General features: G+C 39.2%; 1 protein-coding gene across 1 annotated transcript; it reads right to left on the reverse strand.

The window, feature by feature from the left end:
- Positions 1-1,141: 1,141 nt before the first annotated feature.
- On the reverse strand, positions 1,142-5,161 carry LOC128719691 (pro-resilin). The gene is made up of 4 exons (XM_053813319.1): positions 5,150-5,161; positions 1,564-1,761; positions 1,297-1,488; positions 1,142-1,219 (listed from the first exon to the last, which is right to left on the reverse strand). Exons 1-4 carry the CDS (start codon positions 5,159-5,161, stop codon positions 1,142-1,144), a joined length of 480 nt encoding a protein of 159 aa, XP_053669294.1.
- Positions 5,162-19,635: the final 14,474 nt, after the last annotated feature.

Below are 19,635 nucleotides of genomic sequence, written 5' to 3' on the forward strand. Positions count from 1 at the left end.
CGCTGAGTCCGTTTCAATTCTTTCTTTGGTTTTCTAGCCCCCAAGTACCTCTGGAGGGCCTCGTGACAGCTTAGTTTAGCGTTAGCGTTTTCTCCCCGACGTTGAGGTAGCCCAGAAACCTGGACTACCCACTTCCCTCGTGTTCCCTCGTGTGCCACTATCACCCCAAGGCGTTTAGACTAGCCCATGTACCCAAGCTTGGATATGTGGTGACACATGTTATCAATTTGCACGACGAGGACGTGACGGAATAGGAGTTGAGTAGGAGACCCTGTGGAACCTTCTAGAGGAATCGGATCCTACTCCATTATAGAGCGGACACAACATCATAAAGACAAAAAAATTGACGATACCACTAAACAGGCGAACAAGAACAAGCAAAAACTATTTGTTAAAAAAATGTATTTGATGAATGAAAATGTACAACTTTATATATATGTAGTTATAGGTGGTATAATTACATTATATGTAAGATAATGTAATGGCATACCCGAACCACACAACGTTGCCCAACTGACAGTTACGACAATGTCAGTTGGACGAGCCGCGCAAGGCTCTAAAACAGACACTCCTAATCTGATCTTAAAGGAATAAAGAACTGGTTTAATAAAAGGGACATTAATGTCATCAATTTTGTTTATTACTAAGTATGCCATAAATTAAATACTTGTATTATTGAAACTGATTAAGATATCTTATTCCATCTTTAAAATGATATTTGGAAATAAAATATCAAATTGGCCCACTATGAAATAAGTTTATTTTAATGATATCTCGCGCAGTAGTTGGATTCAGAATCATCAAACGGGTATTACTTGACTTCGGGATCACCTACCTATGATTCTGCAACCACCTACCTATGAATGAATGATTTCGCCAACCACGTTCATGGTTATTGCTAAATTGCAAAGTGTACTCTTTGTAAATAAGTTGCGATTTGTAAGTGAACTTTACCTGCTTAATGACTCATACATTAATGATAACCTTAGCGTAGTTGATGCAAGCATGAAAGGAAACATTTTTTTTATGTAATTAGGGTTCTACCGTTCTGCATAAGAAAGTCTAGTCTTATCGGACGCGAGATTGGACTGTTGAGATCATCATTCAAATGAGTGATGAAGGATCTTGTTTTAGTCAGCTTCTAGTATTTGTATCCACCTGCATTGGCACCACCCTGACCAGGGCCTTCAGGATATCTGGCTTCCCCTTCGTACGATACCTACAAACAATGAAACAAGTAGAACAAATGAAATATATGTAAAAATTCAATTCAATTCACTATCATTAATAACATACCTCAGCATTGTACCCATTCTTCCAATCGGCAGTATAGCGCACAACTTGCGTACGTCCATCAGGAAGCTGGACACGATACTCGCCACGTGTCACGTCACCGTCACTTACCGCCTTATGAGAGTAATCATTTTGGGTTTCAATGTCATTCACATTGTATTGAAAATCGAAAGGCATTCCAGGTTCGTGATGGTGCTAAATAAAAGGTATAGCGAGAAATAAATTAATTATTCATCTGCACGCGAACTAGCAGTGCTTAATCATACTAACATCATCCTGAGCTGGAGGACCATAAGATGGTGCCGGACGACCAGGAGTGGGCTGTGGTCGCGGAACATTCTGAGGTTGAGGGGAAGATGGGAATGGCTGATTCGGTTTGTCGTAAGCATAACCTTTGTCTGGGGGCAGATATTGATTGTTTTGTGCTAGTGATTCAATGCACATCACGGTAAGGCAAACAGCGACGCACTGGGAAAAACGAAATGTGTGCATTAATTTATACTGCTGTGTAGTGCACATATAATAAAATAACATAAAAACCATTAAACAATAATAATGGCAATAACTAGCTTCATAGAGCTTGAATTGACTTATTTTACCACGTAGCCGGATAGTCAGTCCTTGCTACGGAGGAACGGTTCGGATGGGATTTTGCTTCGGTTCTGCCATGAGAAGGCCGGTTTTCTAATTGATAGCGGCCGGCCGCTATCAATAGACCACCGTGCCGTGTGTCTTTTATCATTCTTAAAAGAAATAAAATTAACGTAACGTCTTGCGTAACTTCAAACAACACATATTATAAGAATAGTAATTTGAATAAAACATTCAAAAAAAAAGTACTAGTTAAACCATCCATGCATATCCACACAGTCCGTAACATAACCATACGACTTAGTTTTTGAGAATAACCAAAAAAGTTGAAGGGATGGATAAATCCGATGTTCTGCAAAGTTCAAGGGATTAAAAACTAATTAACAGTTTTCGATTAACGATCAACATTAACAACAAACAAAAACTTTTATATGGGGTGAGCATATTTTTACGCACACTATTACATTTTTTTCCTTAGGTCAATATCGCTGCATGTAACATAACTATACGACACGCTACGAAAAATCGTTGTGTAGGGTACGTATTCTCATTTTAACAAATATTTACTGGTTTAAATGTGTCAAATTTAAAATAAAAAAAAACATAATTCTAAGAGCAGTTTGGTAACTCCTGCCATGCAATTTTAAGTTCCATATAATTTTCTTGCAATTTTGTAATGGTAACCTTAAAACTGTGGATTAATATTGTTGATGCAACACCTACAACGTACACTAGAATAAAAATAAAACGGAAAAAGTGCTGAATTTTCGATGAAACTCGCTTCAAATGCATGTAGTACAGACGTAACATTATTCAAAAATCATACATAATCTAAACTATTGAGAAACATTACAGTATTTTTTAAAACATTTTTCTCATAGTCTGCGTTTACAGCACCTACGGTGTTCCGTTAATGTATATAATTTTAGAACTATGTCTGTCTTTCCTGTGAATCTGTCTTTCCTCGTTATGTGTAACAAATCTTTCAGCTTATCGTTCTTGATTTTAGTTACCTGTGGTGATTGATTAAGGCGTTGTGACGGGAGTTGCGCGGGGAAAAAGTTTTGATATAAAAACCCGCAAAGAAGAAACAAAACGAAACCTAAGCCTAATCTTATTCAATCCTAATCTGCCACCATCTGTTCTAATTCTAGCTAATCTTAACCTATCTTACTTATTGTTTTGCAAATAGTTGTACATAATGATCTGTTTTGGCTATTCCGTTGGAGATTAGGTACCATTTTTGAATAGTAATAAGGGATTTTCCGGATAGGATATGGGAATGTGGGTATGGGTGATTTATTTTAGTGTTGTCTTATTTCATCAATTGGAGTTCATTGTATTCCATTTCTACAATAGAGAATAATGGAAAAATTCTCGCCAACTTCGTCTTTTGAAAATATTGTGTATAAATCAAAACTACTAGGCGTCGTCATCAACTAACTTCATTTAATATTTCTATTACTATTCACATTAATCATTAATAAAAATTTTAATTCAATTAATATAGAACATGAAATCAATGTTTATGAACCATTCTTCTATAACACGAGATTAGAAGGTTGTAAGTTTTTACGACATAGGTCAACAAATCCGTTATCGTTGTACTTATATAATATTTTTGAGGAAACGCTGCCAAGGATAGCTGCTCCGTTTCCACATGGAGTAGGTATTCAAAACGATTGAAAGAGCGTTGACAAGTGATGTCAGTGATGTTTACATAATAGAACACACGACGTTTTGTGGACTATAGACGAACGATTGTCACCACTATCTATTCCAGCTGGTGACTACAGAGTAAAAGGGCATTGGAAAGCTGAAGACAACGTAAAAATCTTCATTTGCGGATATTTTTTATAACACACCGTTAAAGGATATTTCGTAACGGTAGTAATTATTCTACGCCGTCATTATTGTCAAAGAGGGTCGACCAAGATATATAAGAAGTTGATTTAAATGTCAAACATTGGTGAATATTGACAATGCGGTAAATGCCATTATGATGGACATTAATTAATAACCAATTATACCAGCATATGAAACTTCATGCACATAAATATTATTTATGCAGTGTTTCGTAGTTGGCAATGTTCAAGAAAAATCAAGAAAAAAGTGAGCATCCAAAGTTCCATACATTGCATTTTAAAAGATTCGATATTTATTAAATTTGTCATAAAAAGATTAGAGACAAATAACGAAACTATAAAAATGTTGTATATTACTTATATTCTTCAGTTATCTCTAGTTCTAATTAATTAATGAACTGAATTAATGTTCATAGAACATTTCGCGTAATCAAAATGTAATTTTCAAACTAAAAATCGAACGGTAAAATTTGAAATTACATAATTATTCATATGTACGGCTGTTTTGTTTCCAAATGTTTTTAAACTAAAAAAATACTCATACTTTCTGAGGTCTTACGGACTCGATAGAGTTTTTTAACACTGCCAAACTAGTCAACTCGATTATAAAAATTAAAAATCGGGTTTTCAAATCATACTTTACTGTGAGTGGTTGAAGAGTTCATTTCGTATTCAAAATTCGTATCGTACTTCGTGTTCTAAGCATTTAAAAATACACAAAACAATGTTTTGTAACTAATAATACAATTTACAAATATTATGCTTGTTCAATTGCTTGGGATCCTACTCGATTTGCTATTTGAGTAAACTGTACTTCTAGATGATTTGCATTAATTTTATTTTAAATTAAACAATAGCTTTGTTTCATTTTTAAACTCACTTTATATATGAGCTGATTAATGCAAGCTGATTAATGAAAAAAAGAATATAATACGTCGTTTATTTGATTTAAACTTGGACCAATAACAGTATTTGTAATTATCTTGTACTAAGTACAAGTTACTGAGGTGCAAATTTTAACAATATCTTAACACTTTTTTATTTTTATTAATTCATTTTTGTGCCACTGTTTGTATTAGTATTAATTGTTTCCTACTAGAAGCTGGGATATCTGTTTCAGAAATATTATATAAAACTGCAAAGTATGTATCTGTTTCATTCAAGAAATTGAATTAAAAAGTAAAGAAGAAACTTTTCACAAACTATCTTTCAAAAGCACTTCTAGCGCATAACTTGCAATGAAATAAATTTCATATTTTAACAAACACTGCTTCACTGCATTCAACAGAACTTAACATTCATTCAAACTACAATGTAGATACACTCTCACTCTTCAAAATGTTGTAGGGTTTAATCGAGCACGGTTGTTCAAGGGCAACATTTATGAAATCACTACTCACCAGGAATTTCATCGTATTGCTTATTGTGGCACTTGGTCGAAGAATGAACTCTTAGTTGACAAACGTACACAGTAATTGCTGGAACAATGTTACACTTTATTGTAGTAGCCTTTTATCGGATGTATACACGACCGTATCCTGTAATGGACTATAGCTCGATTCTACATTGTGGCCCGACTTTATGCGAACAATCCATCCGGGGAGAGGCTATTCTACCCCTCTGTTTTTTCTAGACCCAGCCGTGTGTGTAGTTTTTTTCCTCTTCTGAATAGAGCATCTTATTTTTGAAGGCTTGTTTCTGCACTCACAAAAACACCAAAACTAATGAAAACAGAAAGCATAAGCCTCTCTCATTTTCATTGCAATCTCCGTGGTGTGCCGTGCTGGTTCTCTCCAATACAATATGAACCGGTCCATCTTCCACTGAAGATGCCCAACTGTTAATATGATGGCAGTAATTACGCTACCATCTCCACTAGTTTCACGATGCCGAAGCGTTTGCTTTTGATGCCAGTACACATTCGTACTCGTGAAAGGCACCCGTTCTACCAAATCTGAATTGAGCAGCTGTTCACAAACAACTTTACCTTAGATTCAACTGACGGACGTTTTGTCAAGATGATGAGATTGTGAGAAAAACTTCCCGAGCATCGTACCACCATGCAATGACATGAAAATGGAAGGAATCTTTTTTTTCCTTGTCTTTGTAGACGCATCAGGTGCCCAACTCTGATCTGGTCTGTATTGATACGTACGAGAGAGATATTCTCTTGCGATGAGTTTGCTCTGAGTTTGTTGGTTAGCGGAAGGCAAAAATGCATTACACTTAACAAGTGAACACTAACTAATAGTGGGAGATGATCTCAGTCAGTAGGGAAGGGTTTTCGTTCAACATGCTTTAAAAATGCACTGTACATAACCCCACCAACAACACTTTGTTAAACATTTACTGCTGAAAAGTTATGGAGACTACTCAACTGAATTGGATTTCTTAATATAACAATTGATGTATTGTTTTACTAAAAGTTTAATATTCATTAGCGCAATACTACTTACCCTCATCTAAGCATTGCACTATTTGGACCATTGTAAAAAACGTGACAAAACATATATTGGTAGAATCGTAATCAAAAAGGCGAGTAAGGTATACTAATAAAAATGAAGTAGATGAAATGACAAAGTAAATGAATTTTTGGTGTCGTGATTTTATGAAATTAAAATTAAAATATTCACATGGATTTACGAAAATCAATTGCTTTCTCTCAACCATATGCATTTTTGTTATAGTATACATAATCATAAGAATTGTTTGATTGTGCATAAGCATTGTATATCAATATGCTATGATTTTTTTTGTGTGTTACCAAAATTACGAAATCGGTACTAATTTGGTACAACTGAATGGAAATTAACTTACTTTCCATTTAGCTCATCAAATTATCTTCGGCTGGACAGTAAAAAAGGACCATTAATATGCCAGGGCTAGAAACCAAGCAATCTCTTCAACTGTCATCCGGCAGAGCTAACCTTCAAAATATCCCGCTTATATTAATACGACAAAATTCTTGACGTAAATTTTAACAAATAAATAATCAATACTGAAACAAGTATTAACCAAATGTGTCGTTTATGCATTCGATAGTTGGTGTCCATGGTACTTTTTATACTACCCAAATGTGCGTTTCTGTGCAGGAGATCGTGGATGATGTTGCAGTGATCAAACGGCCTTGACCGTTCTGTACTGGCAGAAAGGTACAAAATAAAAAAAAATCAAAAAAGCAATAATATTTTTGATGATCTCTTTCCATAAACCTAAAAGTTTTACAGCACGTGCGATAGGTTGATGTGATTGTTAACATTTATCCAAAAACATACTTTTATCTGTGCAATAACATACATCACCAAACCGAAGGGTAGTCGAGAATTTTAATTTTTCATGTTAGTTCGTCTGTATTGGAATGATGTTTGAAGATTACCTAGCATACCCGACGAATTTCGACAATGTACGTAGTGTGCAAGAGAAAAGCTGTATTAGAGCTCCATGATCATGATCAGAATGTTTTGCCCCCAATTTTTGTATACGACACGTAGTTCCTGTCATATTTCGATCAGTCAAATACGATATCTGTACCCGAAAAAGATTGCTGGCACAACTCAACGCAACAGATTTCAACCCTTTCAACAGTTTGGGACGATGTGCGCCTTACCTGTAAGCTTTGATGGCATTTAGAGCGATGAAAACAAGCGTAAATCGTGACTACCTAAACAGGCAATCCTATACAATGCCTCAAGCTGTTAGATATTTTATTTCCATCCCGTTAAGAAGACCGAGTATGTTCCTTCTTCGTTTGCTTCATGAGCTATGCGTCTGATCAACTAAGAAGTTGCATAGAATCGTTCTTTGTCTTGAACTAAACAGCTAACATTCGCTTTAACGTTTCGTCTTTCTGATATAGGTATGACATCCAGAGTACAATAAGACATCTTCAAATGGATAAAAAATAAATAAAATAACTTTTACACTACTCCACTTTCCTGCAACAAATAGTCGTGACAAAAAGCTGGTCAAAGCTCAGTCATGGTATAGCAAATACTTTTTTACGTATAACTAAAATTCATTACACCTGCAGAAATTTTGCCTGGTAAAAACGATTTTGTACATTTTTATCAATTCAAGATACTAAGCTTTATTCTTGTGTTTCACCTGAAAATTGACACATTGACCTAATTTGTTGTTTGAAACTGTTTTTTCTTAACTTGTTCATTGCTTAGTTCGTGACGTTTTACTAAACGGCACTTCACGTTGATAACCCCGAGAAATAAACTGGCGCTGGTTAATGACTTTACAATCTCTATATGAGTTTGTGTGTGTTTTCTTGCTCGGTGCCTATCTTAGCCTATTTGTAATATTTCTTAAAAACAATACTTTTTTTATTTGTCGATCTTTCTTCGATCAATCAACCGTAAAACATCAGTAGATTTATTGAAAATTTGTGCCATTTTGCTTTTCTTATCGCAATCGCAATTATTCACTTTTTCATAATTATAAACTTACCTGTAATCGAAATAACCTGTACGCAAGTAAACTGAATTTCTATTATTCTCTTAACCACGACAAATTCGTGCAGTGAAGGTTTGTTTTCAATGAAGAACTGCACATGAAGAAATCACATTACTGTACGGGTAACGTCATTGTCCGCATAATTGTAATTGTACATTATATGAATGTTTCGAAGTCGTTTAAGAACACACTATCTGATATTTAGTTTGTTCAATGTCTGCTGGTATAGTTTTTTTTACAAGCACGTGTTTTATACCCTTCAACTCAATCTATAAACACGCGACCACTTCTGATGTATACTTTAAATATGTTTATGTTTTTTTGTTTCTTAATTTGTTCTTCTCCTTTACCCTGTTCACCTTCTGTTGAATGTAACAATATTAATTAACAACGATTCTACATAGGATTGCACAGCCTTTTGCCATCATCTTCAATGGCACATCGAAATGGTCTATTGTCTGCTCGTTGTAGTGTTGAGTATAATAGAAAGATAATATTCAATAGACTGCTGAAGAAGCTTTTGACCCGAGGACACACAAACGGATGCTATTTGACCAGCCAATTGTCCTGTGACTATCGGTTCCGCTGATCTGCGCAATTTTGTATTTCTGGAAGCAAAATATAGTCCAAATACAAACCCAACTTGAACGAACCTGACCTTTTATTCCACGGTTCGCACCTTAAATCAGCTCATGCAGTAGATCAAACTCCAAATCCAATAGCGAAACACCCTATCCATAGTTTTTTTTTTTTTTTGCTGTATTCATCCGACCTTGATCTTCTCTGCATAGAGTGTGTGTTCATCACATTCAAGATCCAAGGCAGCGCAGTGTATCGCACCCCATGCGATTCAGAACTGATTTGCAAAATCCGTTGGCAATTTGTACTCGTTTACTGTGTGGCACTTTGGCATCGACATTGGTTTGTGAACGCTTCTCCAAGATTCACTACTCTCTAATTATTTGGTGACTAAGTTGCAGTGCAGCAAGCATTAATCATACTCGACGCGCAAACCTAGTACTTTGAATGCTCCGTTCTTCCTTTTCGATCCAATCATTATTGGTGATGGTGAAAAAGAATTCCATCCATGAGAAGTGTCCTCATTCATCTGCTGCCATACTACCTGTTACAATATTTCCACTTGAATTAATAAAATTCACTTGCTTTGTGTTCAGCGCTGCATACAATGCATGCGTTTGCTCTCATTGTTTGGTAATCTTGAAGTGACAATTTCTAACGATGCCGTTTGAACCGTATCTCGTCACGACTTCTTCCAATCTAGTTTGACTGAGTGTTCACAAATAACTTGAATGCATTTTATTAACATTGATGCTTGAAATCATAATGTTATAAAGGGTTAAACGTGTTGGAATTTTAATGTTTGCTATTGTAGTTGAGATAGTTATGCTGCTCGTTAGAGTTTGTTATGGAGTTTGGGGAGAGCATAATATTGCTACATCTTCAGTACCATCCTTCGATTTACCGATGTTCTCTGCTTCATTTCAGTAACAATAAAAATATTTTATTATTTCAACTAAAAACCATTGTTTCATCCATTACATTTTCAAAAGTGCTGTTGACCGAACTATATTCCAATTTATATTTAAAAAGGACATTAGAGCCTCTGAATGTGAATGCTTTGTACTATTGTAAAATCACATATCTACTAATAAAATCGTAGGTAGATATCTATAAAGCGTGTTTTATGTTTCTTCATATTCCACAAGGAAATGAAGGCACACGTGAATATTGCATGAACGAGGTTACACGCTGATGACTACAAAAATATGCACACACCATCTATCTGAGAGGGGAAAGCAAGTCGGCTTTCCTTTCGGTCGCGATCGTTTAAGTGTTATGCAATCCACCGTGAGGCCTTTAAACATTTACGGCAACTGCGAAGAACACCATTAACTAATGGGAAGATTCTCTGTCCGATTTGCGTAGAGTAATTGAGCAATCGTTGGTGTTTTCTTTTTGTTTGTTTTCTGACCAATGCCTTCGCGTCCGTTACGAGTTATACCTTTATTCTTGTGTTCCAGTTTTGAGACGCTCTTCAAATGTCGTAGTTAAATCATCGATGCTGGATGGTTCGAGATTGAGCAAAACTAACGCGTTAACTTATTCACCGTTCAGTTTGTTAGCAAACGTGTTTGTAATCATTTACTTGTATCGATATTTGTAATTTCACAGAGAGCGTTGGTGTAACAGTGACGCGAAGCTGACAATTTGCCTTTTCTCTGTGAATGAACGGCATCCCAGCATGGGAAGCTAAAGATGAGTGCAAGCCAAATCAACTATTACGGTAATTGGAATACCTTTCAGCCGAGCGTATCGACGTGCGACTATGCCATTCACTGGGCAGAAAACTTATAATGAATCAATCATAAGTTCGAAAGAGAAACATAATAACCATAGGCATGTCAAATTCCGGCAGCTGGCCTTTTCATATTGCTATGGTAGTCATTTCAATTGAATTACTCCATCAGAAATGCAATAGTCATAGATTTTTTTACCGAAATTGCTTACATGTTTTGGGAACGAGTTTGACATAATGCAGTCTAACCCAAAAATCGTGCCATCGTCCCTCAGTTGTTAATACTGACTGATCACACTATCCGTCCCATCGAATTGATTCGCTCTAGCGTCTCAACTTGGACATACTGTCCCTTCATTGTCATTGTTATTTGTTTGTTATTTATTATTGCCTATTACTTGCCTGACTCGTTGTATAATTCAACTTCCATCTTGCAATAAAATAAATCGAAAACTTATAGCAAATTACTGACTGTGCACACCTGATTTTGTTAAGTATCAACATCATGTTTTTTTCATTCAGTATTATTATTTATGCCATCCACAATGATCTAAAAAAATATTATGCAAATACTCAAGAGTTCACGGAAGCGCGTTCTGTTCGGTATAATTGAGAAGATTGCAGCTTGGTGCAATTAGGCAGTGGACAGGCCGGACAAACAGGCAGTGGACAGGTTCAATGAATAAAATGGACAAAGAATTTTGCAATAAGTGTATTCTATTTTGCTTAATTGTAAGTCTGCTGCATTTGAAATATACACAAAGCAAAAGAGCGAACGCTACTAATTCAAATGCTTTAAAAACTAAGGAAACAATGACACAGACTCAGAACTAGTTTGATGTGGGAGAAACTGATAGGAGGCGATGCACTCAATTCAAAACAAGCGCAACGAGCACAAACAAGCAACGCACAACAAATATTTCTATATAACATGTCGTATATAACATTCCACCAGTTCTATGTCTAGCGGTTTAGTATGTGATTATTCATATCTCAAAGCAACATATCTCTTAGCAAAATATATCAGTAGCTCGTTGGGTGGTCAATTTCCTAGGACAATCGTATGTCAAGATGCCACTGTGTGCTGAACTCTATTTAACTATGCTGAAGCTTTGCTTAAGCTTTGATTGTCAGTTTATGAACTATACAAAATTATGTGAAGTAATCCAATGAACCAATGTTATATTCTATTCCAACCAATTGAAACCAATGTTATATTCTATTCCAACAATTACGAAGTAAGATTTACTAATCCGAGATATTCCCATCGTCACACATTCACATCATTGACACGCTACTGTCACAAGTGCTACATACGGGATGCTATAGGTGCCGCTTCATTCACATGCAAACGGCCACAGTTGTTTTTTACATCGCAACAGAATCTGGAGCTTCAACCGCACCTTTAATGTTTGGTTAAGACACGTGCTAAAGGGGAGGAACGGTTATAGTGATCTTCCCAACAGCATAGCGGTTGCCTTGATATTTATGTTTTAACAAATATAAAGCCTAAAGTTTGAACTGCGCAATGTGCACCGCCACACCGCAACGCGAAAAGAATTCGTTAGGTTACTAATCTTCATGGATGTTTTAGAGTGTGGGAGATGATTTTGTTACGGTTTGATGCGCACCACTCCTAGCGGGTAAGCCAATTTTTCCCAGTTCAACTACAGAGCATTCTCAGCCAAGCAAGAACGGGCCATGGTCGTGCAACCGTTGACGGATACACTTACTTGCTGAGAAGTGATTGTATGCACAAGCCTATGTATTTCACCTGCAAGCACCAGCATCTTTCCGACCGTCGTTACACACAAACACAACCATATTAACAAACACCTTTGGCTACGATCTTCTTTAGATGTTTGTGAATCGCAAGCGGATGTTTTTCGATCAGCAACATACCACCATATGAAGCAAGTTTTAAAGTGGTGCAATCTATTTTGCTATATGTAAGGAAGTGAATGTGATATTTAGCTTTATCGCGCTTAATGCGGAACGTTAAGAGAAAAATTACCACATTTTCGAAATAGACCTATTCTTCTTTTAAAAATCTTTTTTTCGTATATATTTTGTATGTACAAAATACTTCTACAATAAATTTTCTTTATGGTGGATTACTCAGTTTTTCGTCAGTTGTGGCATAAATGAATTTAAATTTGCAATTTATTTTTTTATCCGTGAGAATTTGAGATTAAATTTGATCTGAAAGACAAACCGTAAAAAAAAAGTTTGGAAGATCAATGTGCTGTCAAAACATTGTTGCATCATTTCACAAAGCATAGCAACACGCAGACAATCGCTGCGTTTGTTTCATATTGCAATTAGCAATCAACAGAACAATCGCCTTAGTAAATAGGTAAAGTCTTTTTCTAGGCTTCTGTCATATCGACAGATTTTGTTGTACAACTATCTGACGCAAAACCAACGTCATGACGGGGACAAGGTCAATGGCGCAGCACTGCTAGGAGCCGCAATATGCGAAGCGATCTTCCTTGTCGTAAAGTAACCTCATCGTTTAAAAAAACCATTGCTAACAATAAATCAACTCCATCAATGTTGTTTGTAACATGCTGTGGCATGTTTCTTCTCTACACTATTTATGTATATACAGTATTACTATTACGCAGCCATCAATCCATGGATCATTCAATTGTACCGTACTGGAACATTCTTTAAACGATCGTATCAAAAGCAAAACAATCTATCGTTAGTTCAAAATTGATTATTTGCTATTGGGATTGAGTAAAGAGGGAAAAGGATTGAGTTAGATGACCAGAACTAAAAATAAACATATCTTTTGTTTTTTAAGGAAATAGTAACTTTAAGGAAATAGTATTTTTTATTGATCCAGAAGAAAAACCTCTTTCTCCTGCTGATCAATTTTATATCAAATCTTTTTTTAGTTCTACCGATAAGAAAAAGTATTATCTTTTATAGCTAATATCGGACCACTTATAACTGCTGGAAATAATGCATAATGAATAGATTATGATATATTATTTTTATATCATTATTTAGCATTACAGTCTGGCTGTTCTACATTAATGTTTTTTGTGTATATGTTTTTGATTGTTATTAAATTTCAATTACCCATTATTTTGTTTTACTGATTGCTTTTATTTGATTATTTGATATTATAACCCTGACATTAATTGGAGGGAAAGAAGTGCAGAGTCGGATGTAATTAATTAGATTGTATTGCAGTAGTGGAACTCTTGAAGCAGTAAAGTAGTCTCTGGATAGATCTGTCAGCTGTTACTTTTACTGTTCAACTGTTCAACACGTGTTGAATGGATAAACAAAACTCGACGTATTGCTTTCAAGCATATCGCTCTTCCAAGCACTGAAACCACGCTAAGTCGGAAACACTAAATGAACACCAATCGAAATAAAGGTCATGATTGGCTTTCAAGTTGCACCCACTGAGAGACTTTTCCACTGGTTTGTGGGAATCCGCCACTTCTCACGCATCTAAACTAGGCCTAAAGAAGATACTGATCAACACAATTGCCGACAGGCAGATTTGACTTTTTTATACCATTTGCAATAGCTCTAGATTCATTCGAAATACCCAACACCACATTGGTCTCAGTGCTCTGTCATTTAGTTATAGATAGTATTGGGCAAATGAGAAGGCAGTTTCTATTCCTGAAAAACAAGGTGATAAACTTTTGAATTCCATACAAAAACATCAAATTGCATCACCCTCGTCAAACAGTAGGCAACGAGAAGCAACAAGCGAAGCGAGAAAATAATGAAGATATCATTCCCTTCGGTGAAACTGAATACCATAACACGGGTGATCTAACAGGAGCAAGCAATAGATGAAGGAATGTATACTCTTACACAATTGTAACGTCGCTTCGCTGGCATCAGTTGCGTCTTACAGGGAACAGAACACTGTGCCAACCAATCTGCTAGTTTGTTTCACGCTTTGCTGACCATGCTAGGCCAAACCGAAATGCAGCCTCCCGCGATCGGAATCCCTCGATCGGTAAAGACGTTCCAATTGTTTGATGCGCATCGTTGCATCAACGCAATCAGCCAACAAACAAAGGCCAGGGAGAACGAAACGGACTTTCAACATCACCTGTTGTGCTATATTTATCATCATAGGCACTATCGCACAAGGTTTTCTCTGTTGTACAATGATTAGCAAAATCGTCAATGGCGTTAATAATTATTTATTCTTATTCTTTTTGGCGCCATAACTACCATACGAAGCCTGCCGTTTCTGGCTTACTAGACTTTTTTAATAATTTATTGATAATATACTGTAATGTAATGTAATGTAATGAGACGGCCCGGTGGCATGATGGTTGCGGCGCCGGTCTTCACACGAACGGACCGGTAAAAAAACCTACCTGAATCGTTCCCTCGTAGTAAAGACTACGGCTCTGTGGCAAAAAATAAGTCTATGCGTCCTGCATGGTTCTCACGGTTAAAAAGCTTTACTCGTTGGACTTATATTCAATCGGAGATCAACAATGCGAAATTCTAGGATCGAACATTCATTATTCCAATAGTGCATGAGTTATATTCGATTCACTAAAATCAATTGGGATCTCGGATTGAGAGAGGGTGTTGAAAGTAATGAAAAAGTTGTAATTTTGGAGAAATATTGAATAAAGAAGTCGTGTTCAAACCATCATGCTAGCTGATCGTGATTTTAATTGCACTCTCACTCGGCTATTCGATAACAAAATCAGATCCTGTAAAATGTACTTACTGTGCGGATATAACAATAATTTGACATATTCTAGAAGACTGTGCAGGCTACAATGAGGACAGAATATTGCACAAAATTTTATGCAAAATGAATATTGCGTTGCCGCTGAGCGACGTATGGGGGAGATTGGGGTGAGATTGGGGGACTATTACAAAGGGAGTTGGAAGGAACAATACGTGGGATGTTCGCGAGTAGAGCTGGGGCATCGATGCAATCAAGCAGAAGTGCGGCAACAAATAAGGATTGGAAATTAGAACGCCGATCTTCAAGTGATTCATGGCCAAGCAACTGGCATCTGTCCTCGTAATAGGGTAGAGCGTAGGATCAAACACCAATGGTTTTGCGGAAGGCAAATCTAGTGAAGGACCACTACACCCGCTCTATTCGATCGATGTAGATTCCCGATTGCCTACGGGGAAAAGATCATCGAGCAATACTCCAGCAGAGACCTGACCACTGAACAGAAAAGAGTCGTCACTCAATAAAGATCGGATAACTCACGAGCTACAAGTACACCAATAGTCCTCCTAGACTTGCTGACTATGGAGTCAATGGGGTGAGAGAAGGTGAGCGCCGTATCGAGCCAAATGTCCAAGGCCTTAATTACCGAAACACGCTTACTAGAACCTCAAGGAATAAGGATGAAACAAAAAAGATGCGGGAACGAGTAAACTTAATGACATTATATTTAATAGGGCAAATTGAGAGACGGTTGTGATAACACCACGCACAAAAACGGTCAAAGATATATTGAAGAACAATACAATCGGAAGGAGAGGTTATAGGATAGAATGATAGAACTAGAGGAAATAATCAGGAGAAAGAACAGTACAAACATCATTGATGAACAAATAATAGTGGATGTTGAGAACACTACAACAGTGGGAGAAATGTTCCCACGACCTGTCAGGTAGCTAGGGAAAAAGATTAGCAACATAAAAAAGAAAGAAGAAACATTATAAAACCGATCGCAGGATGCGCCTGCGACCTCTTTGAAAAACGACACGTGAAGAATAAAGACCAATTTTTTGGCACACGTTATATCCGTGTCCGGCAAAAAAAGTCTTATTCTCTGCAAATCAGTTGGAAAAACAGCAGTTTTCCAACATTCCAAAAAATTGGTCTCTCCAATTTAGTATCGTGCAATCGCGTTCGCTAAGTTTCGTGCGTCAAACTTTCATACAGATAGTTTCCGTTTCGCGGATCGAAGTAAGTAAATCGCGCGCGTGGAAAGTGAAAATCAAGTGAAAGTGAGACAGCGATGGATCAGAGTACCAATCGTATGCCAGGGGCGGAAGAAGTTACTCCAGAGACAAGCCAGGATGCGGAGCGCGAGAACGTCCCCAGCGGCCCCAGTGGAGCATCTACCCCGGGTACATTACGCGAAGCTACCGACCCGTCGGAAGGACTCACCCCGAGATACAACCCTATCCCAGGAGCAAGGGTATCATACGAGCGGGTGCAACAGAGTAAGGCGGGACACACGCATCAACACGAGGGTAATCCGTCGGAAGAAGACACCGGGAGAGGCGATCTAGACGCAGGAATCGCAACAGGTCGCGAACCGGGTCAGAGTAAGACGGGTGATCGTTACAGAACGAGCCAAGATGATGCGTGGATTGAGTCGGAGAGAGCGCGGACGGCGTACGAGGAACGTCGTCGCAGAAGACGCGAGATTGAACGCGAAATGTTGATGATCGACGACGCGGACCGGCAAGACCGTATGGCGGCCATAGAACGTGGCACGCATCCTACGCGGGAGCCGGAGTTCGACGAGTGGGTGCGTGACATGGAGGATTCCATGCGCAACGTACGAGAAGAGGGCACTAGAGGTCATCACCCTAGCGCCATCGGTCATAAACCACCTGACACGCACACATCCTTACGTGCTACATGTACCGAACGCTCAACGCACGCGGTGAGCGCAACACGTCCGACGTATGCAGCACGTCACACATACCCGCATCCAGGATACGCAACACGTCCTGGATACGCAACTCACGCGACATACTCGGGATACACATCACACGCGACGCCATCGTGCTACTTAGGTCATGCGACACGACCAGAAAATGCGATGCACTCGGGGAACAACGCACACTTTAATTACACTGCACAGCCTTACGCACTTCACAGCACTTCACTTCTCAGCCAAAGCCAGGTAGCGGCTCGTCAGCCGATCAAGCGCGATCTTCCTACCTTTTCTGGAGACGTTGACACGTGGCCTGTCTTCATAACGGCGTTTAACCGGACAACCACTTCCTGTGGCTACACCGAGGACGAGAATGTGATAAGGCTGCAAAATGCACTGAAGGGAGCTGCGCTTGAGCTGGTCGGACAGCTCTTGGTTTTCCCAGGCGGGGTGCATGAAGCGCTTGAAATGCTGCAAACGCGATACGGTAGGCCTGATCTGATTGTAGAATCTACTATGGAGAAGATTCGGAAGATGGCGGCGCCTAAGGTTGAAAAACTGTCTTCGTTGGTGGATTTCGGACTAGCAGTGAAGCGGTTGGTAGCAGGAGTGCGATCCTCCGGGCTACACGCTTACATGTACGATACCCACGCTTACATGTACGCTTACATACGATTCAGCAGGACCATAGACTGAAAATCCGACGAGTGACCTACTGGACAGACTCGCGAAATGTATTGAGCTGGCTCCATTCCGACCACCGACGTTACAACCAGTTCGTGGCGTTCAGAGTAGGAGAACTCCTGGAGAGCACCAACCCGGAACAGTGGCGCTGGGTGCCAACCAAACTAAACGTGGCCGACGATGGCACAAAATGGACGAGAGCGCCGGACCTCTCAGCACAGGGGCGATGGTTTCATGCTCCACCTTTCCTTTGGGAGTCGGAAGATTTCTGGCCCACCAAAGACGCCGTAATTAGAGACACGCCGGAGGAGCTTAGGACGAAGTTACAACACCATCGAGTGATAGAACCGCTCATTCGGCTCGAGCGGTTTTCTAAGTGGAAACGAGCGCTACGGACGGTGGCATTTGTGATCCGCTTTATTGAGAACATTCGTCGGCAAAGAAGAAAAGATCCTAAGTTAACAGGACCGCTGTTGCAGAACGAATTAGCGGAGGCCGATCGTGCGCTCATCAAGAATATACAGCAAGGGAAGTTTCGCAGTGAGATCGATAAACTTCGAGACCAGAAACGTAGAAGACATCCGTGGAAAAAGGGGATCGAGAAATGCAGCAGCCTTTATAAATTATCCCCTATTCTGGATGACCACGGGATATTAAGAGTGGGGGGACGGCTAACGGAATGCGTAAGCATCGACGAAACATCACGCAACCCGATTATCCTTCCCCGAGATGACTACGGCACGCACCTTATCATGCAACAGTATCACGAGAGATACAAACACGGGAACCACAGCACTGTGCCATGAGCGCTGAGAGCAACCTACTACATTCCAAAGCTACTGGGAGAATACCGGCGGATAAGGAAGAAATGCCAAAAATGCAAAGTGGACATCGCGCTACCGGAACCGCCTCTAATGGGTAATTTACCGCTAAAACGGCTCGCAGTGGGCCAGTCTGTTTTTTCATTCACAGGGATCGACTACTTCGGACCGTTTCTAGTAGCTTTAGGACGTAGAGTAGAGAAGCGGTGGGGAGCAATATTTACCTGCCTCACCACCAGAGCGGTCCACTTGGAAGTAGCGGCATCCCTGAACACCGCCTCATGCATCTTGGCGATACGGCGGTTCATCGCGAGACGAGGGACGCCTCACGAGATGATTAGCGACCGGGGCACTAACTTTGTCAGAGCCTCACGCGAACTGGATGAAGCGCTGCAGGAACTTGACCACGACGCGTTGATGGAAGAGTTTTGCGGACCGCGATTGAAGTGGACCTTCAACCCACCAGGGGCACCACACTTCGGCGGCTGCTGGGAACGCATGGTGCGCTCCGTGAAGAAGATCCTGAACCAGTGTGTGTTCCCGAGACGCCCTACGGATGAAATACTGATGTCAGCCTTTACCGAAATCGAGTTCATTTTGAACTCGCGACCGCTCACATACGTACCATTAGAAGATGAACTGGCTGAACCCATAACACCGAACCTTCTACTACTTGGAAGTTCGGATGGAAGCAAACCACCGGCTAAGTTTTGCGACAATCCTGTTGCAATAAAATCCGCCTGGAGGATGGCGCAACATGCCGCGGATCTATTTTGGAAGCGGTGGGTAGCTGAGTACTTACCTACTCTTACGCGTCGAACCAAGTGGTTCCGACCTGTACGGCCCCTTAAAGTAGGAGACATAGTAGTCATTGTCGATAATAACCTTCCCAGGAACTGCTGGCCGAAAGGACGCGTAGTGGCGACAATAGTAGCGAAGGACGGTCAGGTTAGGCAGACAAC

The sequence above is a fragment of the Anopheles marshallii genome, chromosome 2 (genome assembly GCF_943734725.1).
Source record: "Anopheles marshallii chromosome 2, idAnoMarsDA_429_01, whole genome shotgun sequence".
Taxonomy (NCBI): Eukaryota; Metazoa; Arthropoda; class Insecta; order Diptera; family Culicidae; genus Anopheles; species Anopheles marshallii.

Excerpts from the sequence above, each read along its gene's own strand:
- LOC128719691 (XM_053813319.1), bottom strand. Across the intron at positions 1,489-1,563 it reads GTCCTCCAGCTCAGGATGAT|CACCATCACGAACCTGGAAT; the intron begins GTTAGTATGATT and ends CCTTTTATTTAG. Across the intron at positions 1,220-1,296 it reads AGAATGGGTACAATGCTGAG|GTATCGTACGAAGGGGAAGC; the intron begins GTATGTTATTAA and ends CATTGTTTGTAG.